The sequence below is a fragment of the Sander lucioperca genome, chromosome 9 (assembly GCF_008315115.2).
Source record: "Sander lucioperca isolate FBNREF2018 chromosome 9, SLUC_FBN_1.2, whole genome shotgun sequence".
Classification (NCBI taxonomy): domain Eukaryota; kingdom Metazoa; phylum Chordata; class Actinopteri; order Perciformes; family Percidae; genus Sander; species Sander lucioperca.
Genome location: NC_050181.1, coordinates 34046872 through 34063713, shown reverse-complemented (window position 1 = coordinate 34063713; position 16842 = coordinate 34046872). Strand labels below are relative to the sequence as shown.

The 16842-nt window shown below is 42.2% G+C and overlaps 1 protein-coding gene across 1 annotated transcript; it reads left to right on the top strand.

The window, feature by feature from the left end:
- The first annotated feature begins 440 nt into the window (after positions 1-440).
- Positions 441-16661, top strand: copa (COPI coat complex subunit alpha). The gene is made up of 30 exons (XM_031298084.2): positions 441-709; positions 1553-1666; positions 1766-1839; positions 2124-2204; positions 2344-2420; positions 2681-2790; positions 4518-4627; positions 5752-5851; positions 6512-6730; positions 7075-7225; positions 7337-7403; positions 7511-7586; positions 7820-7902; positions 8013-8238; positions 8671-8809; positions 9768-9930; positions 10181-10327; positions 11008-11197; positions 11312-11407; positions 11790-11878; positions 11982-12105; positions 12280-12369; positions 13212-13315; positions 13515-13661; positions 13814-13954; positions 14639-14821; positions 14988-15098; positions 15254-15415; positions 15562-15756; positions 16261-16661. Exons 1-30 carry the CDS (start codon positions 670-672, stop codon positions 16318-16320), a joined length of 3669 nt encoding a protein of 1222 aa, XP_031153944.1. The 5' UTR covers positions 441-669; the 3' UTR covers positions 16321-16661.
- Positions 16662-16842: the final 181 nt, after the last annotated feature.

The window sequence follows — 16842 nt, the reverse complement described above, 5'->3', positions numbered from 1 at the left end:
TTGAAAATTAGTCTTCATGTATTTCTGGGCCCACTGCAACCTTTTCTGCTTGTAAGGAGAGAAACTCATGGTGTGGCCCCCATCCTCCCCTGACCTCAACCATATTGAGAACCTTTGGAGCAGAAAAAAATGGAAATGTAAACCTCTACAATTTCATGACAACGGCAAACTCAATCTGCTGATGAAGACCATATGATATGACCGAAAGCCTGAGAACAGCTTCCAAATTGACCTTGTAGTATTGTAGAAACATGGCTTTAATATACTGCAAGCTACATGTTTTTACAGTACATGTTTTTTACATAAATGGTGTTGTCAAACCACACTGTAGAAATGTACTATTAAGATTAGTTATGCTTTGATATAGTCAAAGATTCTCCATTCTATCAATAGGCAGGGCGCGTATCAGTTCAGTTCTATGTGTTGTATTTCTATCTGCCGCCGCCGTGGAGCTTTCTGCGTCAAATCTTCACTGCACAACTTTATTGTTCAAAACCGGAAGACAGAACGGGCTACGTGTCAGGAAAAAGGCGAATCAGCTAAATGGGCGACGGCGATCAGGCCCCCTGAGTTAACTTGTAGGGAATATTTGAGTTGTTTTAATTGTTGGTTTGGAGTTAAATTTTGCCACAGCATTAACATTGCGACTTGTATTCTTGTCAAGTGACGATGTTAACAAAATTTGAAACGAAGTCGGCCCGTGTCAAAGGTAAGAGTCTGCCAGCTGCAGCTTAGAAGCTAACGTTAGCTAGCTGACGTTGTCCGGCAGTTATTTACCCTTTTAAAATTGTCTGTAAATTAATCAGTTGCTTGTTTTAACATGTTTATGTATCACAATATCACACTTTAAATCATTTATGTCATGCCTTATGTTCAAATGTAGTGATGTTAAACGCCATCTCTTCGCTTCGTTAGCAGCTAGCTGTTTAGCTAGCGTTACTAACTAACGTTACAGTATTTAGCTAAACTTGACCACTTGACATGGTTTCCTTGCTGATTTCAAACCTTTATACAATCAGAGACCCGCGTACATAAAACATGAAGAAACAATTTAAAATATACAAATATCAATCGTGATAGCTACAATAATATAATGGATTAAAATAAGTCAATTAAAACAAGTTAAAAACAGAGCTAAAATTAGAATTTGGACTAGATTTCAGAAACGAGCCATTGTAATCAGAGTATCAAGCTTCACATTACACTGCAATTCATTCCAAATGTGTGGTGCATATAAGCTAAAAGCAGTCTTTCCCAGATCACTGTTAGGTCTAGGAACCTGCAGAACTAACCAATCCTGTGAGCGGCTATCATGTGTTCCAGCTATCCAGGCAAAGAGTGATGTCAGATATAAGGGCCATTTTTGGACAATCCCTTTATAAATAAATGAAAACAAATGCTGACGTCTTCGGAAGAGAAGGCCAACCCACTTTTTGATAGAGAATACATTTTATGTGTGCCATAGATGTATAACAGTTAGTAAGATGACATTATTAATTGCCTGTTTTCAACTGATATTGTGAGATAGCTGATCAGCTGTTTTACATTTCAGGCCTAAGTTTCCATCCTAAGAGACCATGGGTTCTTGCAAGTTTGCACAATGGAGTCATCCAGCTGTGGGACTATCGCATGTGCACACTGATTGACAAGTTTGACGAGCATGATGGTAAGGCAGTGATGTGGCCGATTGTAGTATAGTATATCATTATTGATTCTCCTTCCACACTGTATTCTTGATAGAAATTGATGCGTCCTTTGCCCACAGGCCCCGTCAGAGGAATTGATTTCCACAAACAGCAGCCTCTGTTTGTGTCTGGAGGAGATGATTACAAAATCAAGGTGAGACTGCTTTTGCACTGGCATGTTGCCACGAGGAAAGGTCACAAAGCTGACAAGTTTAAGCAGATAAGTTGCAGTGATGCCCACATCTCATCAAATGATCTGCTCAAGAGTTTTCAAGTTGAAATACTTACAATTGATGTCAGAGATGTGATGGTCTGTTGTATGGTGCTGTCATGTCTTGCTGATTAAAATATCTATTGTATCAGTATTCCATACAGTTATTAGATTACATTAATACGATATACATGTATATGCTGAGTAGATATTCCTGCTTTGAACAGGTGTGGAACTACAAGCTGAGACGCTGCCTCTTCACTCTCCTTGGACACCTTGACTACATCAGAACCACCTTCTTCCACCATGTGAGTTGTTCTGCCACTTTAAAGTTCATCTGCTTCCCATCTATTTCATCACTGATATTAAGATACAGAGTTATGTCACCTATGTGGAAAAAGTAAATCTGAAATGAATGAATGAATTCAACCGTCTCCCTTTCTGTAGGAGTACCCCTGGATTCTGAGCGCCTCAGATGACCAGACTATTCGCATCTGGAACTGGCAGTCCAGGACCTGCGTCTGGTAAGACGCATTGAAGTTTTTTAAACTGAGAAACACTTATTATAAAATAAAGTTATTGTTTACCTAAACAATAATAATTATTCAGGATAATTGGGCAGTTACATGCATTCTGATGTCATACCTTTGCACAAATCATATGGAAAATTTCAGTGAAAGCATTATAATGACCATTGTTATTACCCTGAAAATATTTAGACAACCTGTATTCTATTTCTGAATATATCCCCTTTTTTTTTTTTTAAATTCCTCCTCATCCACAGTGTGCTCACCGGCCATAATCACTACGTGATGTGCGCCCAGTTCCACCCAGCTGAGGACCTGGTGGTGTCGGCCAGTCTGGACCAGACCGTGCGCGTGTGGGATATTTCCGGTGAGGGCCTGGGGGACGGCTGGCCAGAGGACAGCGGGCTGGGTTAATGAAGGGGTGGGAGGGTAGAGTGGTACAAAGGACGAGGAAGAAGCAGGAACAGGATGAATGTCAAGTCTTGAACCGCCTCTTCTTCCTCTCCTACTTGTAGGACAAATCTCTATGGGCTGTTTGCAGAAGCACCTCTCCTTTCAGGAAGACAGACAGGGGAAATAGATGTATTGTCAGAACAAATTTATAGTGTGGTATTTGTAAATTAAACGCCGCACTGTAAATAAGTGTTCTAAATGATGACGAGTTTAAAGATCAGAGAGGTGTAAGATGACAAAATGGGGAGGTGTTTCTGTGCCTCTGCATGCTCTTAAAATCGTTGTATGTTATTTCTTGCTTCCTGTTTCTTGTCTTCTCACTAACTGAACCATTAATTGACTCGCATCTACTATCACTTTCCTACATGTCAACATGCATTAGATGTGGCTCTGTAACTGTCTCCTGTCCTGTGGATATATTTGCTTTCGCATGTTCTAGCAAAGAGCATGACTGCTTTTATACATCTACATCATACAGCGTCATAGCAGGGCGTAGGAAATGTCACGCTTGACTCACCATGTTACGTGCACGGCATCCATTTAACATGAAAGGAAGGGTCACTTTGCACTCATACTTTCATTATAAGACAAATGACATGGTAAGTCCATACTGCTTGTCATACTGTTGTTTTTTTTTTTTTTTTTTGTTTTTTGCATTGACGTAAAATGCATCAAGAAAAACAACCGTAACTACTAACTGGTTTGCAAGCTTATCTTTTATAAACTTTCTGAGTACGGATTACTGATTTTTAAAATGTTTTTATACTCCTGGCATGACACGTGCACGGCTGGCTCTACTACTCAAAATATTTTTATATATATTTTTTTTTTTTTTTCTTGTAGCCACAGCCCCCATATTGTTACCAACTTCATTCCTAACCCATAACTGTGACACGTCCGATTTTATTAACTCTGCATGTGACTTGAAACATCTGTGCAGAAACGTGCATGAGCCTCCTAAGAAAAAAACAACTCATATTTCTGACATCCAACGCCCCATCAGAGCACGTCTTTACAACGCCAAGCACCACCCACCCCACCCCCATCAGCCGAGTCCACGCGCTCCCTGTGTCCACCTTATTCCATGCTCCCCCTGGAAACATCCACACCTGCACATGGGTTCCTAGTGCCATCTCTTTCCTCTCCATACTGTTGAGCTACCTGTCCACCACATTGTTTTAATTGGGCGGGAATCATGAATGCAAGCTGTGTTTTCTCAATCATTTTCCTTCCTCCTCTCATTTGAGTCTGGGAGGTAATCGGTATCTTTCACTGCTGTTCAGTCACATCATGACTAAGTGTGGCTTTCTTCTGTATGCAAGCGATTCATTAACCTAATCAAGCTAACTATAGTTCGGCCCCGATTGTTTCCAGACTCAAGTTGGCGGGGGAATGAGAGAGCAGATGTTGTGTTGGTGTGTTTCGACCCTGTGTGTGTGTGTTCAGTAGTCCATCAGTTCTCCCTCTTTTATAATGTCCCTCTGTTGCCTCTCTCCTATGGTATTGCTTCATATTTCATTATTTTAACAATTTGTACCTTGTTTGTCATGTTTTTCTTCCTCCCCCGTATTGTGGTTGTGCCTTTGTGTAACATGAATATGGCTCCTTCCTTGCACGCGATGCCATGAATGTTGGTTCCAGGTCTGAGGAAGAAGAACCTGTCTCCAGGCTCTGTGGAGACGGACGTGCGCGGCATCTCTGGCGTCGACTTGTTCGGTGCCTCGGATGCTGTTGTCAAGCATGTCCTTGAGGTGAGCAGTGCGTTTCACACGCGTGACTCTGGGTTTTTTTTGTTGTTGCAGAGTTTGATATGGTGTTGTTTGAGTGAATCAACCTTTAACTTTGACAGGTAAACCTGAGGCTATAACATTTTTTAATCCTCCAATAACTAGGGCTGAGCAATATATCGATATTATATCTATTGTGATTTGAGACTAGATATCGTCTTAGATTTTGGATATTGTAATTACGATTGTAATACGATAATCCAAAAGTAGGCCCTTGCTTACCCAACGTAATACCGTAATAGGGCGCAAGTGTTGTCTTTTCCTGGTTTTTAACGGTTACATTACAGTAAAGTGATGTCATTTTCTGACTTTACGACTGTTCTAGCTTTCTATCATTTGCCTCTACCCACTTATTCATTATGTCCACATTATTGATGACTATATATTTGTTTATATTTGGAGGTATTTGTTTTACAATATCGTGATATTTGGTTTTCTCCGTATCGCCCAGCTCTCCCAATAACACTTATAGTGGTAAGATGATGCTATGTTAGTGTAAAAATAACTTCCCACTGAAAAACCAAAGAGAAACAAGCTTAGCATTGTAAAGAGATTTTCCAAATTGTCAAAGTGTCAGTAGTCCTGTTCATGGAAAATACCAACTAATTTAGTTTTTAGGCTTAATGGGCGAAACTGTAGGTAGGTGTGGTAAAATATACATCACGACCTCCTGTGTGTTTTTGTGTCTAGCCTTCGGAAAGAAAATGACATCGCCTGGGTTGGGTTTTAACATCAACAACAGTGGTGTGTCATCTAATTAAAGTAATGGAACATTGGGACACAGCCAGGCACAGTCTCACTCATCTTTGGACTCCTTCACCTCTGATGGAATTAGCGTGAAAAAGGGATCCCGATTAAAATAACTTCTATAATAAACCTTTTTTTATGCCTTTTTAATTAACATTGTCCACTGGAGATTAATTTTATTTCGATGTAATTTGACGCTAAATTAGATTTTGTCCCAGAGAGTGCCGTTAGTGTTATCATGTTTAGAAACCCTTCAGCCCTGGGCCTCAGTGGTGCTACAGCCGTTGTTGGATCTTCGTTTGGATTTGTGTGTGACGCGACTTCTGTGCATCTGTGCCCAGGGTCACGACCGGGGGGTCAACTGGGCCGCCTTCCACCCCACCATGCCTCTCATTGTGTCTGGAGCCGACGACAGGCAGGTCAAGATCTGGAGAATGAACGGTAACTGGCTCAGAAATCACTAGTTTAACCCGCTGCTGCCCAGCAAGGGCCCATTATCAAAAGTAGTTCATTGAAATTATACTTTATACCCAGGATGGCACATCATTAACAACAACACAAACTATTTAAATGCTTCTGTTTTTTCATCACTGCTTCCTTATGCTACTAAGTGTTTAATTTGGTACTTTAAAGCAGTGGTTCTCCCCCCTTTTGAAAATATATTTTTTTCCATCTTCCAAGTACCCCCTGACCAGCACAAAACACTTTTGGTAGAAAAAAAGCCTAGCTTTATAAATTGGACAATGCTGCGCTGTCTGCATCTGATTTACTAAACAACAATATTGTAACTGAAAAAATTTTAATGCTACATTTCAAATGTTTAGAACCACTACATTCAATCATAATTATAGTGTATAATTATGTAAGACTGATATGTTTAATTTACCATTTATAAAAAAAAAAAAAAATAAATAAAAAAAAAAGTTTCCATTCCCCCTGCAGTATTCCGGAGTACCCCTAGAGGCATGCGTACCTCCATTTGAGAAACACTGCTTTACAGCATCTGCCACTGTCTTCCTCTCCTACCCAGTGTTCACATTTCTCGTCTCTCTTTCCACCCTTCATTATCTATTCCATGGTCCCGAATCTCCCACGGTCCAGAATCCAAGGCATGGGAGCTGGATACGTGCCGCGGCCACTACAACAACGTGTCCTGTGCCGTCTTCCACCCGCGCCAGGAGCTCATCCTGTCCAACTCTGAGGACAAGAGCATCCGCGTGTGGGATATGTCCAAGAGGACCGGAGTGCAGACCTTCCGCCGGGACCACGATCGCTTCTGGGTGCTGGGGGCTCATCCAAACCTCAACCTCTTTGCTGCTGGTAGGTGGAGACTCTGGTCTGCATCTATACACATTTAACAAAGTCAGATGGAGTCTAATTTCTTGCCCAAAAATATCCAGTACCATGATTTTGGTGTTGGAGTATGAAAGTTTTCAAATCATCCTGCCTCAAAGTACTCTCTCATGTTTGTTAAGATGGCATTAACCGCTGACATTTTGGTTACCGCCGTACATGAAAACACATTTTCTGTGCTTTATTGCCTGTCTGTAAAAATGGCACCCTCCACCTGCAGCAGAGGGACTTGCACATTTAAACGTTGTTGTAGGTGTGTAACTAACATGTACGTGACTATTACTCTGAAAGACTCTCTGTGTGCCCCTCAGGTCATGACAGCGGCATGATTGTGTTCAAGCTGGAGCGTGAGCGTCCGGCGTACGCCGTGCACGGCAACATGCTGTACTACGTCAAGGACCGTTTCCTCCGCCAGCTGGACTTCAACAGCAGCAAGGACACTGCTGTCATGCAGCTGCGCAGGTAGGGTCATAACCAGCTCACCCTCATTCTGAACCATTTAGGACTTTGGTTATCTGGGTAGCGGTGAGTGCAACGTGCCGTGTTTTTTATATATATATTCGTTTGTCCTAGTGGGTCTAAGTTTCCGGTGTTCAGCATGTCTTACAACCCTGCGGAGAACGCTGTCCTGCTCTGCACTGTAAGTATCACACACACACACGTTTGTTAATTCCTCATTGGTATCTACATTCACTTAAATTGATTTTTTTCCCATTTACGTTATGTAATGCTCCTTACCTCCTGCAGAGGGCGACCAACCTGGAGAACAGCACCTATGACCTGTACTCTATTCCCAAAGAAAGTGACTCTCAGAACCCTGATGGTAAAGAAACAACTCACTAAAGTTCTACTGTTTTTCCCTCATACTTTGCCTCGTAAATGGTGAATTACTACTCATTCATATTGTATCTTTTTAAAGTGTTAAAGTGTTATTAAATGTCGCGTCTTGCTCGCTACTGTATAATTGTTACTTCTGGTGCATTTCCACTGCATGGTGGTTTAAATATACTGCACATAGTGGCAAAAGTAACACAGAATCTGTCTTTTTCTTCTCAGCCCCGGAGGGGAAGAGATCCTCCGGTCTGACTGCAGTCTGGGTGGCCAGGAACAGATTTGCCGTCCTGGATCGTATGCACTCTGTAAGTCCATCTGCAGGTCTAGGGAGTATGAACGTGTTTTGAGAAAGGACAGAATAATATCTTGACAAGGATTAACATGAACATTTCCCTCTCCTCCTTTTTTTTTTTAGCTGCTGATCAAGAACCTGAAGAATGAAATTGTGAAGAAAGTTCAGGTGCCGAGCTGCGAGGAGATCTTCTACGCCGGGACAGGTTCATTGTTGCTGCGTGATGCCGATGGCGTCACGCTGTTCGACGTGCAGCAGAAACGCTCTCTGGCCACCGTTAAGATCGCCAAGGTGAAGTACGTGGTGTGGAGTTCTGACACCAGCCACGTGGCTCTGCTGGCTAAACACGGTGGGTAGATAAGATGGATAACTGCGTGTACACACAAGGATATTTATCACACAGTCACAATATCTTTATCTTATTCTGTCCTTTTATACTTGTTTGTGCTGCCAGGGCTGAGGCTTTGAGACATCACTGAGACATGAGCTTTTCTGCATCAAATTGGGCTTAAAAGTCAAAGTTACTCGCACAAAGAAAGGGTTGCTGTGTGTTGTAAGGATTTAGTTTGAGGAAGATTGATTTGTGAATGTTGGTAAAAGCAGTTTATGAAAGGTTTTAGTACAGCTAAATGAATTGAGTATTGAAAATAATGCTGTCAAACAAGACGGCCAATGTCAATATGCTCTTGACCGCCAAAAGTTTAACCCCGACGTTTATCTCCTATAGTGATTCTTTGAAAAGCAAGACTAAATCTCTGTTGCTCTCTTTTTCATCCCTCAGCCATCATGATCTGCAACCGTAAGCTTGAGAGTCTGTGCAACATTCATGAGAACATCAGAGTGAAGAGTGGAGCCTGGGAAGAGAGTGGAGTCTTCATCTACACCACCTCCAACCACATCAAATACGCCCTCACCTCTGGGTACGTGCAATTATAACAAGTCTGTTATCAGGCAGGTAAACTGCCTCCACTTTGTACAGGCCACAGCAGCAGTTTCAACACTCTTTTTTTTCTCACTTTTATAAGCAAAGGAGATATGTAGAACAGCCTATGGTCTTGCTGAGATGGCAGCATAATTACTGGAAGTGTCATCAAATGAAGCGAAAATGTACCAGACTGGTGATGGGCCCACATTTTTTTCCCGCACAGTGTCTTGACTGAGCTGATTTCAAAGATGAAATTTGTTTTTTTAGCAACCAGCAGCACACACCCAGTGCTGCTGATTGCTATTATTTGTTCACAAATTTCATTTGTTCACATATTTAACTTTTCTATATGAAAACAAACACCTTTTTTTTGTTTGCTGTGTCTTCCCTAAACAAGGAAACCTGCAACATTAGATTTAAAGGTTTGGCAGAATGCCACACACATCAACTGGTTATGGGGTATTTTCTGAAAACATTTAACATCCATCCATCCATCCATCCATCCATCTTCGTCCGCTTATCTGGGGTCGGGTCGCGGGGGCAGCAGCTCCAGCAGGGGACCCCAAACTTCCCTTTCCCGAGCCACATTAACCAGCTCTGACTGGGGGATCCCGAGGCGTTCCCAGGCCAGGTTGGAGATATAATCCCTCCACCTAGTCCTGGGTTTTCTCCGAGGCCTCCTTCCAGCTGGACGTGCCTGGAACACCTCCCTAGGGAGGCGCCCAGGGGGCATCCTTACCAGATTCCCGAACCACTCAACTGGCTCCCTTTTGACGCGAAGGAGATGCGGCTCTACTCCGAGCTCCTCACGGATGACTTCTCACCCTATCTCTAAGGGAGATGCCAGCCACCCTCCTGATGAAACCCATTTAGGCCACTTGTACCCTGGATCTCGTTCTTTCGGTCATAACATCTAAAATCTAACATGGCACTTTCGTTGTGTTCCCCTGTAGTGATCATGGCATCATCAGGACCCTGGACCTTCCCATCTATGTGACCCGTGTGAGAGGAAACAGTGTTTATTGCCTGGACAGGGAGTGCAGGCCGCGCGTCCTCACCATTGACCCAACCGAGTACCGCTTCAAACTGGCCCTGGTCAACCGCAAATATGATGAGGTGGGTCTGTGGTCATCACTGTTTTGTGAATTATTATTATTATTATTATTATTGCAGTATACTGTTCCTGATACTTTGCAATTATTGTACTTAATGTGCGACAGTGTCAGAAATGAACGTGGACTGCAGCAATTTTGCATCTCAGATCTTAATTTCATTCAAATGTTTGACCTCTTAAACTTTGTACTGGCAATCCTTTAGTTCCCAAATACTGGTTCTGACATCATTCCTCTTGTCGTTATCCCTCCAGGTGCTCCACATGGTGCGTAATGCCAAGCTGGTGGGCCAGTCCATCATTGCCTACCTGCAGAAGAAGGGTTACCCCGAGGTGGCGCTGCACTTTGTCAAAGACGAGAAGACACGCTTCAGTCTGGCTCTGGAGTGTGGAAACATTGAGGTGAGCTGCTGCTGGACTAGTCTATCAACGACGTTTCATTTCCAGGATTGTTCAGGTGCCGCTGGAAATTCCGCCGGATGTCCGTTACCTTCCTCTTTCTTTGTGTTGGCATTCTAAACTCCGGTGGATTTCTGAGGACTATGGTTAACTGCTCCTCAGATCTCTGCAGGGTAAATCCAGACAGCTAGCTAGACTATCTGTCCAATCTGAGTTTTCTGTTGCACGACTAAAACAACCTTTGAACGTACACACGATCCACCAAAACAAGTTCCTTTCCCGTGGCTATTTTGCAGAGGCTCCGTAGATTGACGATTGTGGTTGGTTTAAAAGGCCAATAAACCAGAGCATGTTTTTCTCCCATCCCATAATGCTGTGTGGACTAGCCGTGTGAGATTACTGCTGGACAAACTGTATAATTAGGAACAGTTTCTTATTCATGACATGCACTATTATTATTTATAGTTATGTAGTGTAATTCTTTTTTATTATTTTTGATTGACATACAAACATGTTGATGATGCTGCTGCTTTTCTGCTGAGCCTATATTTGCTGTATAACAATTTCAGCTCATCAAGCTTTAGTTTGCATTCTCCCTCTGCTGTCTGATTCACGTTTTCACCAAACCCAGGTTCAAGTACACTTTATTTATTTTAAACATTCCGGTTTCTCGGTACTTCCAGGTGGCTCTGGAGGCAGCCAAGGCCCTGGATGAGCGCAGCTGCTGGGAGCGTCTGGGTGAAGCAGCACTGCTGCAGGGTCACCACCAGGTCGTGGAAATGTGCTACCAGAGGACCAAGAACTTTGACAAGCTCACCTTCCTCTACCTCATCACCGGCAACTTGGCCAAGCTGCGCAAGATGATGAAGATCGGTGAGAGATGGTTCATTGAAGGATTTGTCTTTGTGCCACAGATGTGGGGATTTGGTTGGAGGTTTGTGTGTCTTGTATGTCAGTGAACTAACATCTAATCCTCTTTGTTCGTAGCTGAGATCAGGAAGGACATGAGTGGTCACTACCAGGCAGCTCTCTACCTGGGAGATGTCAGTGAGAGGGTCCGCATCCTGAAGAACTGTGGACAGAGTGAGTTACCATATCACACATTCACTCCAGTTTCCTCTGTTTTGTTCTTTCCACTGTTGTTTTGCGAACATGAAACAAACATTACACATTAATACGAAACAAGCAATAAATACAGAAACAAATATATACATAGTAGCTGTTTTAACATAAGAGACTGAGTGCAGAATGTGCAAAAATGTATAGAATGGGCAGTTGTATAGTCCAGGATCTGTCTAGGGTGGGGGGGGGATTCAATTAATTAAAAGAAATTAAACACCTACCTACCTACCTACCTAAAAATATTCAGACTTAATCATCCTAATTTCCACCATGCCAAAACAGTGTTTAAATTGTAGACAATGGAAGAGGAAGCCAGCAACTCTGTTTGTGTGCATGTTTCCAGAGTCTCTGGCTTACCTGACTGCCGCCACTCATGGGCTGGATGAAGAGGCTGAGGCGCTGAAGGAGACCTTTGACCCAGAAAAGGACACGGTGCGTTGAGAAAATATTCTCTGCAACGTGGACCACCATGACATTCTTTTCTTCAGTGTAGCAAAAATACATATTTTTGATAAAATACTTGTGTCTCTTGTAGGTGCCAGAGGTTGATCCCAATGCACAGCTGCTGCAGCCTTCTCCACCCATCAACCCTCTGGACACCAACTGGCCTCTGCTCACTGTATCAAAGGGCTTCTTTGAGGGAGCCATCGCAGCCAAGGGTGAGTCATCAGTCTTGACACATGCACATAGAATATAAATACTTGTATACTGTGTGTATATATACAAAGTGTGACAGTGAGAAGTGTCTAAATCAAATCAAATGACTTGGTTATGTTGTGGAAACCTGTGGCAGCTGACTTTGCCAGAGTGAGAACAGTGCGTTTCTGTTGTAGGGAAGGCAGGTCAGATGGCTGCCGACCTGGACATGGAAGCCCCGGGAGGCGAGGGCTGGGGAGACGATGCTGAGCTTCAGCTGGATGAAGGTAAATTAAGCAGAAATTTTTTTTTTAGAGGTGCAACGATGAATCGATTAATCGATTAGTTGTCAACTATTAAATTAATCGCCAACTATTTTGATAATCGATTAAACGTTTGAGTCATTTTTTTATTAAAAAAAATAAGATTTCTCTGATTCCAGCTTGTTAAATGTGAATATCGAATATCTTTTTTTTTTTTTTAGAAAACCTGACCTTGCAGTCAGCAGATTGGGTCATCACATCATCAGTACTACAACTTTGTATATAGAGCTGTAACAATTCCAAATTTTGCTGTACAATTAATTGTCTCAGAAACAATTGCGATTAACAATATAATTGTCTCTTTCAGTTAAATTAAAAATTAAAACATTCATTTATTTATACATTTTTTTTTTTGAACAAATTGAAGTTTTAAATGAATTCCAGGATACATCTTTTGGTTATATATCATTGTTATGTGACCGAGATAATGTAATAACACAAATACACAGCCTATGAAGTAAATGCCTCTTTAATATCATAAAAATTAAATTCTAACTATATCCCCCGCAATGAAAGTGTATAGGGTCAACAACTCTACCCAATAATCACTTGTATAATTACAATTTGGCACATCCAAACAAAATCATACCTTAGGATATTGGCTAATGTTAGCATTGTGATATATATATATATATATATATATATATATATATATATATATTGGCTAATGTTAGCAATTAATTGCGGTTAAACAAAGAAACCGTGAATATGTAAAATATTGATAATTAGACAATTATGTAATAATTGTCACAGGCCTATTTGTATAAATTAATATTTATCTTTCCTCGTCTTTCTCTGTCTGTCAGATGGCTTCATGGATGCCCAGGAAGGGTTAGGGGAAGAAGGGGGAATAAAAGAGGAGGGAGGAGGCTGGGAGGTGGAGGAAGACCTGGACCTTCCTCCAGAACTGGTGAGAAGAGCTGCATCAAACAGTGTTAACACTAGACACAATAGCATTGTTAATAGACCCTCAAAGAAATGAACCTGACCAAATCCTGTCACCACTGTATCTAAATGTTGCACTGAGAAGCTATTTGTGTGCTCCGCTACAGTATAACGATAGAGAACGTTGAAATTCCTCATTACAATGTCTGTCTCCCAACCATCAGGACATACCGGCTGGTGCAGGTGGAGGAGCGGAAGATGGCTTCTTCGTCCCACCGACCAAGGGTATGAGTCCCGCACAGATGTGGTGCAACAACTCCCAGCTGCCAGTGGACCACATCCTGGCTGGCTCTTTCGAAACTGCTATGAGAGTATGTGCATCATTTGATGTTATTTTCGTACTTTTTTTGTTGCTATATTTTTAAATCAAAGTGAGGTGTGGCCAAGCCCTGTTTGGATGACGGTGTCATTATGTTAATTTGCACATTATACCGGTATTTACCTTTTCCCTTCCGCACCACAGTTGCTCCACGACCAGGTAGGAGTTGTGAGCTTCATTCCCTACAAGGCGCTGTTCATGCAGACAATGTCCAGAGGCCGCACCTGTTACCTGGGTCTGCCTTCCCTGCCCTGCCTGCGTGGCCATCCCCAGAGAAATTGGAAGGTACAGCAGAAAGTTTTTTTTAATCATCTCTTATTAAAGTGCTCATATTATGCTCATTTTCAGGTTCATAATTGTATTTAGAGGTTATATCAAAATAGGTTTACATGGTTTAATTTTCAAAAAACGCCATATTTGTTGTACTGCACATTGCTGCAGCTCCTCTTTTCACCCTGTGTGTTGAGCTCTCTGTTTTAACTACAGAGTGAGGCATCTCACTTCTGTTCCATCTTTGTTGGGAGTCGCACACGGGCAGTAACTAGGTAAGGACTACTAGCCAGTCAGAAGCAGAGTATGAGGGCGTGCCACGCTAGCAGCTAGGCGAGCATTATAACGTGTGTTACAAAGTGACCACGTTTGTCTCTGAAGTAAAGGCTGGACTACAATAGAGCTGTTTGGAGCAGTTTGTGAACAGTGTTTTCTGTTGGAGATGGTAAGTCCCTTTGGGGTGGACTTTGGGCTTTTTCACTTTGTAAACCTATAACATGCACAAAAAAGATATATAACACAATAAAATGGGAAAAGCCAAAAAAGCATAATATGAGCACTTTAAGAATCACAGTATGTTCCTCTAGCTGTGTCACTGATGTGAATTTGCCTTCCATTTATTTAAATCGGTTACCAGCTTTCCTGTTTCTAATAACATGTTTGAGTGACTGTAAACCTACAAATACAATTACTTTTTAGGACTGTGGTGCAAAGCAAGGACTACCTGCTGTGGGCCTGCGCCTTTCCGACCTAATCGCCCGCCTGCAGCAGTGCTACCAGCTGACTACGTCCGGGCGGTTTGAGGAAGCTGTTGAGCGCTTCAGGGTCATCCTGCTGTCTGTACCGCTGCTGGTGGTTGATAACAAGCAGGAGATTGCAGAGGTGAGCACCAAGCCTGCTGTGAATTCCAATCAGTTAAAACTCAACCCATGTGGTGGGCAGCTGCATGCCGCTTATTTTGCATATATACCTGAATATATTTAGAAAGTTGACTTTGGTAAATGTGTAGGGGTCACCTGTATGATTGGGATCTGTGTATGTGTTTCAGGCTCAGCAGCTGATCACAATTTGCAGAGAGTACATCGTGGGTCTGACCATGGAAACAGAGAGGAAGAAGTTGCCTAAAGAAACATTGGATCAGCAGAAGAGGCTGTGTGAGGTAAATATCTGCGGCTTACCGACGTCGCCTTGATTGAATGTCAAAGCTGTTGTTGTAGGCTGACCATCGCCAACATGCGTCCACAAAGTGGTAGTTATCCATACTTCGGTTTCATTCCTAAAACTAATTTTCTTGTGTGTGTGTTTTCCCTACAGATGGCTGCTTATTTCACCCACTGTAATCTCCAGCCAGTCCACATGGTGCTGGTGTTGCGCACAGCTCTGAACCTCTTCTTCAAACTGCGTAACTTCAAGACAGCTGCCAGCTTTGCTCGACGCCTGCTCGAGCTGGGGCCGAAGCCAGATGTTGCACAGCAGGTTGGTTGTACGACATCCACAGCTTCATTTAGTGGGATTTTTGACTTAGAGTACTTACTTTTTGGCTTATTTATTTATTTTTAGTATCAGTTCTGTACAGTTTTCTCATCTCTTACCACCGTGTTAAATCTGTCCCCACCATTCAGACCCGCAAGATTTTGTCAGCCTGCGAGAAGACCCTCACAGATGCCCACCAATTGAACTACGACCCCCACAATCCATTCGACCTGTGCGCTGCCTCTTTTGTCCCTCTGTACCGTGGACGTCCTGTTGAGAAGTGCCCTCTGTCTGGAGCCTGCTACTGCCCTACATACAAAGGCCAGATCTGCAGAGTCACACAGGTAGGTCGGGACTCTGGACCGCCATGTACAACTCCAGTCAACCTGAAAAGCTCTTCATAATATTAATAGATTGCGTTTATATTATACTTTGTAAAAGGAAACTTTTTAAGAACATCAGAGTCACAAAGGTCTGAAAGAGAAAATAGTTTCAATAGTAGTGACAAATGTTACTAAGTTAATGAACTTAACTAATGAAAGGTGTGTGTGTGTGTGTCACAAATCGCTATAAACATTTGTAGAGCTTGTTTTTATTTGTGGGTCGTGACGCACACTAATTTCTGTGCATACAGGATAAAGTGAAAGAAAAGAAAAACACGTACAGCCTGTAATACAATAAAGTAGTTAAAGTGTTGACCTGTTTTATCAGAAACAATATTGAGGGGCTTCCTGATGGTTGTGTGGATGTCTGCGTCTCTAATGTCACTAGAAACAGAGATTAGTGAGTATCTTATTCATTGTTTCCCCCCTGTAACCTCTAACCTTTAATTTCACTTTATTTTCTAGGCGACAGAGATTGGTAAGGATGTGATCGGTCTGCGTGTGAGTCCACTACAGTTTCGTTAAGAGGAGATGGAGACAAAACGGGGAGAAGATAAAGACAAATACATCCACTTACTCTAGAAATAATACGATTATTGACACGAGAAATGAAAGCATATATGTTTGCTCACAGTGATGTTAAACCTCTTTATTGCTTATAACTATCTTATTCCATGTATCCCCTATCCTGCAAAAAGCTATTTCTTGTAAACGCTGCTGTGTCATCTCTATGCTGTGGCTTTATTAGAGTCGTAAACCTAACTGTTTTTTTCTGACTTGTTTGAGATGAATAATTCAAATCGAGCAGCACTGCTATGTGTAAATGGGGAAAAATGAAAATAAAAATGCCTGTCTATCAACTGAAACATATTTGTGTGGTGTGTTTTTGATGTGGTATATGGGCACAGCTTTGTGGCCAATGCCATAGAAGGATAATGGTTTTTATTGTGTGTATAAAAGTAGATTAAGCATATCCAAAGTGCACCACGGGCTGAGTCACAAGGGAAGTACAGAGTTGACTCTCCTTAGTTGGCATTACTTTGTTCC